Consider the following 17,421-nt stretch of genomic DNA (forward strand, 5'->3'; position numbering starts at 1 on the left):
ACAATGTAGAATCTTCTTATAAATAATATATATTATAGTATTAAAGTAATATCTTGTATTATTAATTCTCACGTTTTTAATTTGTGAACAGTGTATTTCGTATATACTAATCAATCAGCTATCTCCTATAGTGTGCTCATAGTGCATAATATATTTTTTCTCATTTTATTTATAAATTATATATTATATTACTCATATCGAAAAATAATTTTTTTATTTATTTTTTTATTTATCTATTTATTAATTTGGATATATGAATATACCAAATATACCAAAATTTCCAACAACTATAATTAAGGAATCTGCAGTTTTGTTGATGTTATTCTTACTCAGTTAAAACAAATCTCTGTGTTATCCAAGCCATCATACTGTAATGACTATAATTTGGCATTAATAAAAGAGGGTAACCAGTGCATGTTCAAATAATATATATATTTAATTAATAGGCCTTCAATGAAAAATAACACCAAATGAATGGTTCGTTTAGTTAATAGAATAGATAAATCAATCACATCTACCGCCCCCATATATATAATACGTCTATTATCTTTATTTTTAGAGTAAATATAAGATATTCTTCTCTAAGTTAAATATATATTAATTCATTGGATAGAGGGCACATATCAAAGAAAAATCTAAGTAAATAAGACATTTAACATTAAAATAAGCATCCCTTTAGCTAAATTATCTTAAAATTCCCACCAAACTAAAACAATTGTCAACACCTACGAGCGTGTCAAGAACATTACATATAGTCTAGGACGAGACTGCTTAATATATATATATAGAGAGAGAGAGAGAGAGAGAGAGAGAGAGAGAGGACCCATGCAAGGAGATTTTTATGAATTCATGCTATCCGAGCATCCTTCTTAATTACTAACAGAGACCATGAAACCAGACGCGTCCTCCATCGAGACTACATACGCTTGGGGTGGTCATTGGTGTACTATATTAATTCAATTCATAATCTTGTCTCTTATCTAATTAGTTGGGCGGCATCGATATAATCATATATATTATGCCTAGGACTGGAAGAAGATGGTGATGCCCTAGCAAAGATACCCAAAACAAAACAAGTATCTCATCTTGATATCATGGGGACCTGCTCTACTGGGAGATTAGTGTGAAGAAAGTCAGTCATTGCAGCAGGCAGCCGCCATTGGCTGTATGTAACGACTGGCGCTGTATGTATAGATTGGATAAAAAAGATGGCTACGAATGCTCCTCTAATTTCTAGGCTCAATCATACACCCCTTAATGGGAAAGTTTCTGTTCGACGACGCGGCAAACAGAAAACTTTCCCTTGTGGGCAAATAAATTTCTCCCGCGTGGACAAATTGAAAGGAAGAGTGGGCTCCATCGAGTAAAAAATAATGATTAAATTTAAAAATTCACTAAATTTCTAAATCCCTATCCCAAAATTACTCCCCATGCATTGGAGCATCTGTCACCTTTTTATGATTGGATGCTCGCATGCAATTAAGAATAAGGGAATAATTACATTAATCTCTTTATTTTAAAAATTAAATGAAATTATACATATTATTATTCTTCTATTTTAAAAATTAAAATATATATTTAATGATTTTAAAATAATATGAAAAGGATTATTTTGCCCCCAATCTCTTTTTTTTTTTTACTTTATCTCGTCTTTATATTTTCTCTGAATAATATACGGAAGTACTTTTGTTCATATAACGTCAAATTGTTGTGAAGCTATGATCCTACCTGATCTTCATGATTTGACTAATAATGCTAATGTGTTAGTTTGTGTGTGAGAGGTCTGCGACTTATAGGAGAAGATGAAAAAACTCGCTTGGAAGGAGGAAGAAGAAGAAGATGATGATCTAATTGAGAAATCAATTGTGAACTCATTACTACTGATGCACAGCTGTCAAGTGGTTCTCTCTTGAATCAGTTGACAACAAGATCTCCTTTTTGTCTATCAAATCCCATCGATCGTCCTGTCTAAGCTAAGAAAAAAAGTATTACGAGGCCACAACAGCCTATGTCTCTCAAATTCCGACTATAAATATAGGCTCACCCCCCCAAGCTCAGGTGCATATCCTGTGCAGAAGCTGAGCCTTCAGTGAATAAACCCACCACATTCCTCATCTCCCCCATATTGTTTTTCGTGATTAGGTTGTGATTTCTTCTTCTTCTTCTTCTAAGTCATAAGCTCTTACCGAAATGGAAGAAGCCATGAGGAGGCTAAAAGGGCGGCTGACCCAAACACCGGAAACCCGCACTCTCCAACTCCCCCCAAAGAAGCCGTGCACCGCCGCCAACAAGACGTCCCTCAAAGATGCTAGCGCCTCAGGTAATCCGATGAGGTATCGAGGCGTCCGGCGGCGTCCGTGGGGCCGTTACGCCGCCGAGATCAGAGACCCTCTGTCCAAGCAGAGGAAGTGGCTCGGCACCTTCGACACGCCGGAGGAGGCGGCTTGGGCCTACGACTGCGCCGCCCGGTCCATGCGAGGCGTCAGGGCCCGAACCAACTTCGTCTACCCTACTTCGCAGCCGCCTCACGCTTCTGGCCACGGTTCATTCAATATCCCTCCGTTCAACTACAAGAAAGCGTCAAAATTTTCGGCTTTTAGTGATTACACTTCCCGAGGGTCTGTTCAATCCCCCAGCATGTCATCCTTTTCAAACCCTCATGTCGGCGGCGATCATCACTTCTCGGGGTCTAATTCCGTAGAGAGGAACTCTTCTCTGAACATGCTTCTCTTCCGCGATTGTCTAAGCTCTTTTTCCAATTCGTCGCCTTCCTTGCCCCAATCCATTCTTTCATTCGAACAAAGTCCCTATCTTTCTGGCTCTACTATGGCGAACCAGTTCAACACCTCTTGTTCTAATGCATGTGCAACCTTTGGAGGATCGTCCTTGACTATGCCCAATATAGAAGATCAACAGATTCTTGCAGGAAATCCAGCTTTGAAAACGGATGAACCTGATACTGGCATGGATTTCTTTCCTTATGAGAATTCAGGGTTGTTGGAAGAAGCCTTACATGGGTTTTTCCCGAAACCCTCGACAAAATCTGCGTCGTCAACTAAAACCCACAATTCCACGACTGGATCATCATCTTCCGCGGCTCATACGTCCGATGCTTCTTCTTTTGATCGTCCTGAGATTAAGAAGGTAATTCTGGACGACCATTTCGGCCTCTACATTGACAGCAAAAACGGTAACGGCGGTTTTCACTCGCCGGCAACGGCAATCTACAACGAGTTTCCGTCGAGCATTCAGGTCAACATTGATCCCATGTTCGGCGATTTTGTTCAGTACCCAGATCTTCTGGGAATCTACGCAGCCAAGCTTCAAAATTCCTGAACACGCTTCTCTGTTGCAAGTTACATATGGGAGGCTGAAAATTAGTTGCAGCACTCTCTCTCTCTCTCTTCGTTGACAATGGAACTGTTGTTTAGTTTCAATGATATGGGGCATGCTCTGAGATTTTGTATGGTAGTTGGCTTTCTGAGCTGACCTTTGGAGCATAAAAAAAAGCTGGTTTTTTTGCATGCTAGTATTTTATGTAGTCGTTTTTGGGATTTTCATGTACTCGATCGTACCTGTTATGGAAAGGGCGAGTTTGTGTGGTTATGGCCATCCTATCGTGTATTGCTGCTTGATGTGGGCTTCATATTATTCTTTTAGGCTCCTTCTAGATTCCCTAGTCCCAAGCCAGGATTCTGAAATGACCCCCATATCACAAACTATATATATATATATATATGACTTCCTATCGATAAAGGAGAACTAATCAAGGTATATAATTGGTTTATATATTTACAAAATATGTATGTATGTATGTATGTATTTCTTGTGTATAGAGAGGAAAAGAATTTATGTTGAGCCCATACATGTATCTACATTGCATGATCTGAGAGTATTAACTACAGCTAGCATTTAAAAACCCTAGCTAGCTAGTTAATTAATTAATATTAGAATATAGAAATAGGGAAGAGACCAATAATGCTATATGGTTGATAATAGAGAGGGAGCAATATCATAACCACAAGTACGCGAGTAACGTGATCATTCAATGGGGAGGCTCTAAGTTCAACACCCTGGTTTGTTGGCGATCGATGGGTCTTGAGATAATTAATTGATCATCACTCATCATAGATATTTCACTACTCATCACTTTAAGCCACACAGAGATAACAATAATAATCTTGCTGGTGATGAACTATAACACGTACTGGTACGTATATTTGATGAGTTTCAACCACTAGTAATCCGTATGTAAGCATATCAGAATGACATTAATTTTGCTAACGAAAGTGTGAAGACTACTGTCGCTGCAAAACTAAATCAGTTGCAAAGAACTTGTGGTAGTTAGTTTGGCTTTACAGTTTCAGTTAAGTTGTTGTAGAAGTTGTAATAGGAACTTAGTTCTCAAAAGAGGTGGTATAAATACAGAGTTGGATTCTTTCCTTTACATCAATTTTTACAGTTCTAAATTCTCAATGAAGGATCTCAACTCTTTCGCTTTCTCTATTCTTCTATGTTCTTTGTCTTCTTCTGTGTTCTTGATATCAGCAACTAGATTCAGCCATTTCAAATTCTTTCAGCAAGCTGCTTGCTCAGAACTTGGGTCCAAACATGCAATTAATATTAATCTTCAATGTTAATGGTGCTGCTAAGACGAGACATGGTTGCAACAATGAACTGCGTCGCACGGGCTGCCGCGGTCAAAATTAAAGTACCATTATGCGTATGGCTTGTACTGATCTTCTGATCATAATGCTGGCTACTGCTCTCAAGCTAATTTCACACGCACAGATTAACATCAACACCACCGCTCCGACAACGAGAGCATTCAAAAATTTTGGCATTATTATTTCAAGTAATTAATGGAAGAACAAGTTGATAGGTTTTTAATTTTAACCATGAATATCCATCCCATTTACTTTGACCCCAGCCAAAAAAAAAAAAAATGAAACCTTTGAAAGGAAGTGGTATTATGTGTTGACGTAATTTTTTTTAGTAACACCAGTTTTCTATGCCTCTATGCTATAGATTGCAATAGTGAAACTGCATTTCATGTGGCCACATTTGAATTTTAATTTCAAGACGGTCCTGCACTGAGGCGAGAGGCCAAGTTGAGTTACATAGGCCCATTAGTGTTCTTGCTATATCTTGGGACAAATAGGCCCATAAACTTTTAGGTTTGGGCTCTACGTTTATAGGTACCTCTCAAGTCACCAAACCTCGCAAGCCCAACAAAACCCTAAAATTCTTATACATTTATTGCTTGTAATTTTTCGTTATCATAAAATAAAAATCTTTATAAGGGTCACATGATTGGAGTTGATGTCAATGTCAATAATTATGATATATAAGATTCTGAAATCGATATGGTGGGGTTGGGGCTCAATTGAGCTAACTATATGGACCATTTCCTTATTCTTTTAGCATTTAAAACACTATTTGGTTTAGTCAATTAATCATGTCTTGGGATCCCACAATAGAGTGACCCTCAAATAACATCTTTTTTCCCCACTTTATTAGATCAAATTATTATTATTTTTCAACTTAATTATATCTTAACTAACACACATTTATGTTTCATCAACTTTAGTGAACTAATCTCATAAGATAAAATTTTCATTTAAAAAATAGAATTACTAGAATAACACGATTTTCACTAGTTAAATACAAAAATAAAAAGTTATATTAGTTCGACCATTGCCATATGTATCAACAAGATGGCAAGTTTAATGATCGAATTGAATTTCATCATTAATCATCAAGGCGTCACGAATAGGAGAAGTCCAACTTTCATGAAACTCGATCGGGTTCGAATGAAGCTCGACAACTCGCTCAAGATTTACTGGGCAACAAGCAGGGGTGGTGAATCTACAAATTGGGTGTGGACATTTTTGTTATTTGAGGCCTTTAATAATTTTTTTGGTAACTCAATTATCTGTACAAGTAATATTTTCTTATTAGTTTTTTTATTTGGATGAAACTAAACCCACCCAATCAACAAATCTTTGGTTCTAAATTAAAAAAAAAAAAAGAATTCCATCAGGATCTAAGGGAGTATTATTGAATGAATGTATGTACTATTGCCATTCCTCATCCTTCCAGAGGTAACAAGAGAGACATTACAGATAGTGGGCGTCCCGTCCCGTCCCGTACGTCCATTGGAAAGTAAGATTATGAGCTCGCCGTCGCCGGCCAGACAGGGAAGCATTGCAAAGAACAATGGAATTAGCAGCTGCCTCTGCTCCCCGACGACCCATGCTGGTTCTTTCCCGTGCAGGTTTCACCGGACACCCACGCTACGTACGGCGGAGCAAGAGCACGGAGCCTTCCTCCTACGGGGACTTACAGTACTCCAATAAGCCTGGTTGTACAAGTTCTGCTGGAACTAGTAATGGCGTACACGATGCTCAAGGATTCTGATGATCATGGAAGCGAGCGTTTGTTGGATATTGCCTACAATCCTTCATATATATACACATATTTGTAACTGCATGGTCCTAAATTCCACATCTCTGACTGATCTATTTCTTCAACCTGTTCTTAATTTTTTTTTTTTCTGGTTCTAGTTGATGCTCTTTCACTATTATTATTATTACTATTATTCTTAATTATTATTATTTTACATCAATTAATAAACCGAAGAACTTGCAACATTAAGCTTAGTTAACCTAGTTTGGCTTGGGCTTGGAATCTGCACATAGCATTCTTAACATGGGTTACGAACAAGTTGGAGTAGCTTGCATTGCATATGCCAATTAATTAGTTTATAATTTAGGTAAGACCTTTTTATTATTATTTAAAAGGAATATATATATATATATATATTTACAATTTCATCTTTCCTCCTCTCCACAAAGATTCCAACTTTGTATTATATTTGTTTATTTTTAATTATGTACCTAGGAATAAACTCTTTTTATTATTCATTATTGTCTTTTTCTTCTCACAAATGAATTCATGTATTGTTAAATGCTTTGGTAAATTTCACTTGAAGTGAGCGCAAAAACACATGTTTTTAAGATCAGGAGAGATCAAAAATGAATTTATTTATTTCTAAACCTCTTGGTATATTTCACCTGAAGTGAGCACAAGAACACATGCTTTTAAGATCAAGAGAGATCTGTTTTTCAGTTGACGCATTAGATCCAGTGTGTTGTTTGGACTTGTCTAGCAACTATTCTTTTCAAATCATCTTTGTAAAGTCACGCCCTTCATCATGTCCGTTGGCTCTCAATGGACCAAATTTTTATTCATTGTTGAGTAGTTGTTTCCTAACTTCTAGAGGATGGTCGATGCAATCTTATAATTTCAAGTTTGGTGCCACTGCCTCATGTGTTTTCTTTTGCTCTATTATTTTGGGCTCGTGTTCAATTCAGTCTTGCCTGGTGATCATCCTAAGAGATTAGTCTTGTCTTTCTTGGATGCCTTTAGTGATTACTTGTTGGCCTTTGCATATGTTTCTGTTTAATTTTTTTTGGTCCTAAGGGTGATTGCTGGTGTTTTCCCCCTAGTTTTTGGAGGTCTGGGGTATGCTTCGGTGTTCGTTTGTAATGGCTTCGGCATTAATTTTTTTTTTTTTTTATAAAATTCTTACTTATAAAAAAAATCTATCTATAACTTCATGCCAAACCCGAACAGCATAGCATATGAATGAAGTAAACTTGAATAGTTTTTATAAAAGTCAGATAAAAAATGATCCGACACCAAACACCATGTAAACCGGTCAAACCCAAACACTGAAAGCTTTTATTTTGGATCTGATGATTGCCAGGGTTCGTAGGTTATCATTGTGATTTGGGAAACCCACAGCTCAAATTTGTTCGTATAATTTTGTGGAAAGTAAGCTGCAGGCTGCTGCTTTCATCCTGAGCTCTATCAATTCATCTGATCTTTGTTTCTCTTCAAACCATAATTTCAACAATTAAGATCATCTAAACAATGTGATAGAGCAAATATCATGACTCAGTTTCCACAAAGTGAAGCTTTCTTTGAGAGATTTTCCTCTCAACTTTCTCTGGAAAACTTGTTACTCATTAGCATAATACTACACCAACAATGCACAGTGATTGTTTCCCTAGAAATTACAACGTATTTTGCCAGAAAGAAATAAAGAACAAAAGGTAAAGAGTGTAATTACCCTTCCATATTTTACCATCCCAACCAGAAAACAAACAAAAACTCTTTTATCAGTTCTTTTCACTTGCAGCACTTCTATTGATGGACCACAACTTTTTGAGCACCCTCTTTTGGCCGAGTTGGATGAGAGGAAACAACAGTCTTATTCACTGTAATGCCCCATTTTTTTCAAACGTGCGTTAACTCGAGATTTAGGGAATATATATATATTTTTTTAACATCAAACACACAACATAAGTCTCTCGATACACATACCTTCATCATAATCATTTCCCGACAATCCCGATCGTACCTTCTTAGCATATCAAAATTTAATAATTAATAGACTAAGACAGGTATTATCAATCATATCAACAGAAGCAAGATCAAAACATTAATGATATATATATAACCGATAATTCCTTTTACAATAACCAAATCGATGTTTCACATGGAAATATCAAAATATTACATAATCTCTGAACATCGTAATCATAGACAAAAACCTACGAAAACTAAACATAGCAACTACATCTCGATGACATTCTTTCCATTGGCGCCACTGCATTCACCTAGAACGTTTGAATATTCCAGGGATATAGTCCAAATTAGATGCTGAATCATCTAAGTGAGAGTTCAAAAATATTTTCATGCAGATATGCAAAACCATACATAAAATCGATAAATCCCAACATGCCCCAATCTAAGAGAATCCCACATAGCACTTAGCCCTAACCGGGGAAAATATAATCTCTCTAAAGGCGACACGACCACACCGACCCATTGGCAAACCAATCCTGCTTAAGAGGGACAACCTCTACGTATGAACCCGGGAATCACCCCATTATCATTGTTAGGCTTTATGCTCTACTCAAAAGCATTCCAAACCCCAACGCAACCCTAGCCCCAAGAGTGTCACATTAGCACTATCCCCGAAATCTACGACACCTTGGCCTTAATGCTATTGCTCAGAGGAACCTGGGGTGGTGTCCACTCTCAGCCCCGCCACTTGAGTACCGTAGGGTGAAGTCCGTCTCAGCCCCGTCCCAAGTGGGTCACATAGCATTAACCCTTGGCACGCATTCTGAGTGCTAACACTCGAGAGCTACGTCACAGGTTAACAACCCACGTCCCACATGGACAACACAACATGCCAATGCCGAAAAATCATAACATGCATAAAATCAACATCTCAATGTATGCAATTTACCGTATGAAATATAACACAGGTGTAAGTAATCATTTGTAAAACCATTAATAAACCTAACCATGAGGATGAACACTCACAGTAAACCATTCACATGCTACTATAAGTCTTTTTGGGTAAAACATTTCACCTTTAGACGAAATTTCAAATTCTTTTTGACAAGCACGGTACGCCTCGATTTGCGTGCCTTCTTCGAACTTCGCATGAGTCACTTTACCTCAAGGTACCCTAATCATCCAATAATCATCAAAATATAATTTTCTCCTTAATTTTTCTCACATTTTCTCATTTTTCTCCTATTTTTTCTCACTAATAATTCAAAATAATTATCTACACAACTATTTCCTCAAATATTTTTACATAATAATTCATAAAATAATTAAATAAAATTTCTGGAAGTTGAATTACCAAAAAGCCCCTCATCACGCGCCTTCACGCGCTTGGCGCGTGGGTGCAAGCAAAGGCTGGCGCGTGCAACTCACGCACCACCGTCTTCAACCTTGAGCTAGTTGCTGGCGGTTGCTCTGATGCCCCCGAAACCGATACCCCCTGAAAGCCCACGAAGAATCGATCCCAACCCCATCGGTTTCAGGCCGAAAGGCCACTAGAAAAGCCACCAACTGGCCGGTTACAGGCGACGGTAGGCGGACCGCCTTGCTTTTCCGGCCACCCTCGAAACCCCTTTAAACCACCTCGAAAATTCACCAAACTTACCAGAAATGCTCCTCTTGCCTCGAGGATCAAAAGCCCCTTATTGGCTTCCCTTGATTCGCCCTCAAACTTGAGCGATTTGCTACTTCAAATTCGGCCGAAACCCTTGACTATTTATAGGCCAAAACCGACCCCCACGTGGCAAATTTTCGACCAAAACTCCTCCCACACGCCTCCTAGACCGTCCTTGGCCATGCCTTGACGAGATTTGCTGCCCAAATCTCCAGATTTTCAGGCCCCAATTCGCCGCCAAATCTGTCATTTCTGAGCAGATTTTTGAAAATTGCAGTTTGGCCCTTTAGAAACTTTCTTTTGCATTTTGGCCTTTATCCTCAAGCCCCTGATCTTTCTAGCACCATCACTCAAACCCTCAAGATTGGTACTTCTCATTTCTCCCTTGAAACTTTCAAAAAATTACCGTTTTGACCTCCCTCTGGCAAATTCAAAAAATTGCACTTAGGCCCGACTGATCGTTTTAACCTTAAATCCACTCGATTCAACCTGAAATCACTTAAAGGTTGTTCTATACATAAAATATTAGTCCTAGACACACTTCATTGACTTTTTGGACATCGTTTATAACAATTCGGTATTACGACCTAATCTGCAGCTGTATTTTTGCTGTACCGAAAACTATTCCCGATCTCATTTCTTTCGATGCCATAATTCTTTTCTCGGGATGCTTGTTACTGATGTACCATTTTCTTTAGACATCTAAGTCCCGGGGTACTCCCTCTAGTTGATTCGGCGATTTATTTTACTTTTAAACCCACTTTTCGGTATTTTAGATTCATCTAAATTACGTGGTGGCCTTACACAGATATGGGGTATTACATTCACTTTGGCAGATTTTGGCATTCCATTCGGGTAATTCTCATCCAAATCATCGTCTTCAGCCAGCTTCGTCTTCAGAGTTGAGAGTTTTGAGGTAGGTGACTTCGGGCCGGAGATGCTCCACTGGTCGTCTGCTTGGCCAGTGACGGTGGAGCTCAATGACGCGTTTGGTCTCGTTGGATCACCATGCACCACTAGGAGAGCCTTGATGTTGCTGAGCAGCTCGATCACCTGGCCGCCAGCCATTGCAACTCGAGCTTGCTCGAAGAAGAGGACTTGCACAACCACTCGCAGTGGGAGCAACTCATTCTGAGATGCATGCATCCAGGCTTCCATCGATAGCTTTTTGCATTCTAATATTCTGCACAAATGCTTTCTTTCACTCTTGTTGAGACCGGGGTGATCCTCCTGGATGATTAGTCACAAGAACTGGTGTCATTATATAAGTATACCAAGTCATGTCAGAGAGTAATAGAGAGTACCAAGCATTGTTCACATCCAATTGTCTAATGACCCAATGGTGTTGGATAGCAATAGAGAGTACCAAGCAAATCGTGGTAGGTTTAATAACCGAACTGAAGGTTTGTGTATAGTCAAGGCCTGGTCATTAAAGGGATCTTTTGGCCACTAATCTTGCTTTATACTTGAAAATTGAGCCATCTGGGTTTCTTTTCATACAGAAGATCCATTTGTATCCAATAACATTTTGTGCATGATCTCACAGAACTAAATCCCAAATACCTTATGCAAACAGGGCATTAAGTTCATTACTCATAGCCTCATGCCATTCAGGAGAGACTTCATTGCATCAGAAACACATGTTGACTCAATAGGGGGTGGAAGAGGATATTTGGTGGTCAGAAAGAATTTTTTATTGAGTTTATGGATATTGTGCATGAACCAAGTAACTGGCCTTGAAGTAGTTGCTAATGGTGCACGACCAAGTAGTGGCAAAGCATGGGGTGTAACAACCTGCCCTCTCAAGAAGTGTCATTATGTTGGGATTTTTTTTCTTAAATCATTCATTCTTCCCACAATATCGTCTCTTAATGTCATGAGTGCCGTATTTAAAAATCCCCAGCATACTGTTGTTTTTTGTTCCCTAATAAGACCCGAGGCAATGGCAATTTTTTTCAGGTGGGTCTTCATAGGCTTCGGCCCGGGATTGAAGGACCCAAGACCGTTACCATCCTCTTTTGGCAGCCCATTTTAAAAGTTGGGCCACAAGCCCATTCCCCATTTTAGAGGAAAAATGGGCCTCAGGCCATTTGCTCAAATGGGGGTGAAGCCCACTCAAGCTTAGCCCACGTTTATAGCCCTCATATAAAAGAGCCTTTGGCTCTTCTTTCAGCGTCTCTATCCTATCCTCTATTCGGCCGAACCCTAGTTCTCTCTCTCTCTCTCTCTCTCTCTCTCTCTCTCTCGTGTTTCCTTCTTCTCGTGGCCGATTGATTCATCGCTTCGGTTCCTAATTATCCGATAGCGATGAAGGCTCTCTTGCCTTCTATGGATGCTGTTTCCTTTCATGGATTTAGTCGCCTTTCCTTTTGTGAGGAAGGCGGTCCCTTTGATGTCGCTGGAAGCACTTTATTTATTGAGATCTGGGTTCTTCCCTTGGGGTAAGTCTTTCTCCTTGCTTTGAGCCTTGATCTTGTTATCTTGTGACCGATCTACCTACTGTGTGTGTGGTTGTGATCGTTGGAGCGAGAGAGGGTTTACTTTGCTGGTTTGGCCGAGAGGTGTTGGGGCTTTTCTAGGCTTATGGTTTGAGAGCTTCGCTTGTGGCTTGTGGTTTCTATTCATTGGTGTTACCAAGAGTGGTAATTGGTCTTTCAGATTTGAGCCTTGAATGGTTAAAACAGGGAGTTTGTATTTGTTTACTTTACGTTCTTGTTTTGATCTATATTTTGATTCGTTCTATTGCACTAACCCTTTTCTGTTTTGAAGAGATTTTCCGCAACAAATGGTATCAGAGCCTTGTGTGGCTCCTGGGTAGTGCCTTGTTCGAATCAGATTTGAGAAGCCCTATCGTTTTCAGATCCGGTCTCACTGTAAGTCCATTTCATATTAGATCTGATCTCGGTTCGATTGACCCTTGCAGGTTGTGAGTTGGGTTGCGAGGACCCCAGATCCGGATCTAGCAACTCGTGGGGATTCTCTCCTAATAGCACGTGGCTGCTCACTCGCCTATCGACCAGCGACGCGTGAGCGTGTAGGCGGCATCGCGTGAGGTAACGCGTGGAGGCCAGGGTGCCCCTCGTCTATTCCAGATCTGTGCCTGCATCTTTCACAGATCTCAACCTTGAGATCTGTACTGGTAACTTCTTTGTATTCCCTTTCTAGCAATTAGCAGGTCATCGTGTGGGGGTGGCCATTAGGGTTGAGGTTATCCTGTGGTGGTAACCATTGCTTGTTGCTATACTTAGGGTTATTTGTGATTTTCTTGCGCTAAGCATAAACTGTTTTGGTACGATTAAGTATTGCTTAGAAAATCAGTGATATTGTGTTGTGTGTGAAATCTGCCTTAGTTGTTCCTATCTGTTAGGTTGAAATTAAAACCCTAAAATTATTTTGTGTGTGTTAAGCATATTCTTTTGTGTGAACATGTCTGCACATCATTTTGAATTGGGGGTTTTCAATGGGAAGGGGGATTTCTCGATTTGGCAACAAAAAATGAGGGGAATTTTGGTACAACAGAAAGTTTCTAAAGCCTTAGATGGAAAATACCCTGAATCATATACTGTTGAACAAAAAACTGAGGCTAATGAATTGACTTATACTTCTATCATTTTACATCTTTCTGATTCTGTTCTAAGAAAGGTAGGAAAACTTGATTCTACAAAAGAGTTATGGAAAAAATTGGAAAAACTCTATGTGAAAAAATCCACACCCAACAAACTTTTCTTGCTTGAAAGCTTCTTCAGTTTTAAGACAGACTCCTCTAGGGATCTTGATGACAACCTAGATATCTTTAATAAGTTGGTGCAAGATATAACTAATTGTGGTGAAAAGGTAACTGAAGAATACAAAGCCATAATTCTTTTAAATGCAATTCCAGATGCATATAAGGAAGTTAAAAATGTCATTAAGTATGTTAGAGACACCTTGACACCTGAAATAGTCATAGATTCCCTTAGGAGCAAAGATATGGAGTTAAAAAGTGAGAAAAGACATGGAGAGGTCTACTTGATGAAATGTAGGTCTCAATCTAAAGGACATGAGGGAGGTGGTAAAAAGAAAGGTAGAAGTAGGTCTAAGTCTAAGACCAAAGGAAAGGGGAAGGGTAAGTGTTTTGGTTGTGAGAAAATCGGACATTATATTAAAGACTGTTATGCTGAGAAAAATAAGCAAAAAGAAAAATTAAAGGATCAAGAAGAAGCAAATGCAATAACTTCCTTTGACCCTAGTGAAGTCTACATGCTTATAGATTCTAACATTGCTGAAATTAATGCTACACTTAGGGCACATGGGCAAGAATGGATTCTTGACTCAGGTGCATCATTCCATGTCACATCCCAAAGACATTGGTTTGAAAACATGTGCGAATCCGTGGGTGGTCATGCCATAGTTTGTAGTAATATAGCTTATAAGGTTGTAGGGATTGGAGACATCACTCTTAAGTTAGAATCAGGATATGTCTTAAAATTGAGAGATGTTAGATTCATCCCTGAAATGACTAGAAACTTAATTTTAGTAGGAGAGTTAGAAAAGAATGGATTTACAGGAAAAATAGAAAATGAAATGATTAAAATGTTTAAAGGGGTTATGATGGTGTGTAAGGCAATTAGAAGAAATGGGATATATGCCTTAACTGCTGAGATAATAAGTAGCTCAGGCTCTCACATTGATTCAATCAATTCTGATGTCACTCAAAAATGGCACAACAGGTTAGCTCATGTTAGTATCAAAGGACTTAAGTTCCTAAATGATAAGGGAGTCTTTGGTAAGCATTGTGTGTCCGATATCCCCTTTTGTGACCATTGTGTGTTAGGCAAACATCACATATTATCCTTTTCTTCAAATGTGCATAGAGCCTTAAGGGTTTTAGAATATATCCATTCAGATCTATGGGGACCAGCATCAAATCCTACATTTGGTGGGAATAGATATTTTTTGTCTGTTATAGATGATTTCTCTAAAAGAGTGTGGGTCTTTCTCTTAAAAGACAAAACAGAAACTTTTAAAAGTTTCAAAACATGGAAAACTAAAATAGAAAATCAAATAGGAAAGACAATAAAGTATCTAAGGACTGATAATGGTCTAGAGTTTTGCAACAAGGATTTTGATGATTTGTGTAAAGAATGTGGTGTAACTAGGCATAGAACTGTCCCTCACACCCCACAACAAAATGAGATGGCTGAAAGAATGAATAGAACCCTCCTAGATAAGGTTAGGTGTATGATGATTAGTTCTAATATACCTAAATCCTTTTGGGGAGAAGCAGTGATGACTGCTTGTTACTTGGTTAACTTAACCCCATCAGCCACATTAAATGGTGACACTCCTTATGAGAAATGGCATGGAAAATGTGCAGATTATTCAACCCTTAGAACCTTCGACTGTGCTGCTTATTCTCATCATAATGAAGGCAAATTGGAACCTAGATCAAGAAAATGTGTTTTCTTAGGGTATCCTGAAGAAGTAAAGGGTTATAGGCTTTGGGATAGAAGTCAAAAGGGAGTAAAAATAATTGTAAGTAGAAATGTCACATTTAATGAATCTAAAATGCCTTGTTTACAATCAAACAGTAACAAACAGCAAGACAGTGAGGGTGAGGATTCCCTAGAAGAGTCTAGGAATATTAGCATCAACATTCCCACAACCTCAAGTGAGGTGGAGATACAAAACCAGATTGAAGAAAATGAGATAGTAGAAGAACAGCCACTGCTATCTAACTATCAATTAGCCCGAGATAGGGACGGGAGATCTCATAGGATTCCTCAAAGGCTAGAATCTGATTTTGATTTAGCTTTTGCTAGTTATCAAGATCTAGCTGATAAAGAACCAAAAACATATGAAGAGGCCATTAGAAGTGAGTATTCTAAAAAATGGAAAGAAGCAATGGAAGAGGAGATGAGTTCGTTAAATAAAAACCATACATGGGAATTAGTACCTAGACCAAAAGATAAGTCAATTGTGGGCTGTAAGTGGATCTTTAAGGTTAAAGAAGGTACAAGTGAAAAAGACCCCATAAAATTTAAGGCTAGGTTAGTAGCCAAAGGTTTCACACAAAAGGAAGGGGTAGATTATAATGAGATTTTTTCACCAGTTGTTAAGTATACCACAATTCGTGTCATGCTTGCTTTTGTTGCATATTTTGACTGGGAACTTGAACAACTTGATGTTAAAACTACTTTTTTGCATGGTGACTTAGATGAAAAAATCTATATGTTTCAACCCAAAGGTTTTGAAGATAAAAAAAAACCAGATTTTGTGTGTTTCTTGAAAAAATCTTCATACGGTTTAAAACAATCTTCTAGGCAATGGTATAAACGTTTTGATTCATTTGTTAAATCAATTGGTTTTAAAAGGAGTGATTTTGATCATTGCCTATATTTTCAACATAAAAATAAAGATAATTGTGTATTTCTTTACTTTATGTTGATGACATGCTTCTTATTGGCCCTGATATTAAAAAGATCAATAACATAAAATCTGCTTTAGGTGGATAATTTGACATGAAAGACCTAGGTATGGCTAAAAGAATCCTAGGTATGGAAATTATAAGAGATAGGTTAAATTCCATGTTATTCTTGCATCAAACTTCATATGTGTTAAAAATTCTAAAAAGATTTAACATGCATGAAAGAAAATCAATTTCTTTACCTTTAGGAGCCCATTTCATACTGTCAAAAGAAAAATCTCCAGCTAACAAAGAAGAAGAGGAGTACATGAGTAAAGTCCCTTATTCAAATGCAATAGGATCGGTTATGTACCTCATGGTATGTACTAGACCAGACCTAGCCCATGCAGTTAGCACATTAAGTAGATTTATGACAAACCCAGGTCTTGTCCATTGGGAAGCATTGAAATGGTTGCTTAGGTATTTGAGGGGTACTTCCAATGTAGGTTTAGTGTATAAACATCATTCAGATAAAACGAGTTTAATGGGGTTTACAGATTCAGATTTTTGCAGGTGATAGAGACAATAGAAAATCAACATCATCCTATGTGTTCACTTTATGTAATTCATGTATTAGTTGAAAGTCTCAACTCCAACACATTGTTGCTTTGTCCACTACTGAATCTGAATATATAGCTGCTACAGAAGCAATTAAAGAAACATTGTGGCTTAAAGGTTTGCTTAATAAACTGTGTGTTCTAACAAAAAATGTTATTGTTTTTTCTGATAGTCAGTCAGCTATACACTTGTGTAAAAACCCTATTTTTCACGAACGTACTAAACACATTGATGTAAGATTGCATTTTATTCGTGATATTATATCTCAAGATATTATTAGACTTGAAAAAGTGCATTCATATTTCAACCCCTCTGATATGGGAACAAAGGTGCTTACTGTTGAAAAATTCAAAAGGTGCCTAAACTTTTAAGC

At 38.2% G+C, this 17,421-nt stretch overlaps 1 protein-coding gene and 1 pseudogene across 1 annotated transcript; one reads left to right on the forward strand and one right to left on the reverse strand.

Moving 5' to 3' along the window:
- Positions 1–2,190: 2,190 nt before the first annotated feature.
- LOC127796803 (ethylene-responsive transcription factor ESR2-like) lies at positions 2,191–3,336 on the forward strand. The gene has a single exon (XM_052329204.1). The coding sequence runs from the start codon at positions 2,191–2,193 to the stop codon at positions 3,334–3,336; it is 1,146 nt and encodes a 381-aa protein (XP_052185164.1).
- Positions 3,337–6,628: 3,292 nt separating this feature from the next.
- The window catches only part of LOC127796804 (BTB/POZ domain-containing protein At1g67900-like), a 35,096-nt pseudogene continuing 24,303 nt past the window's right edge, over positions 6,629–17,421 (reverse strand).

Source organism: Diospyros lotus, chromosome 3 (genome assembly GCF_014633365.1).
Source record: "Diospyros lotus cultivar Yz01 chromosome 3, ASM1463336v1, whole genome shotgun sequence".
Taxonomy (NCBI): domain Eukaryota; kingdom Viridiplantae; phylum Streptophyta; class Magnoliopsida; order Ericales; family Ebenaceae; genus Diospyros; species Diospyros lotus.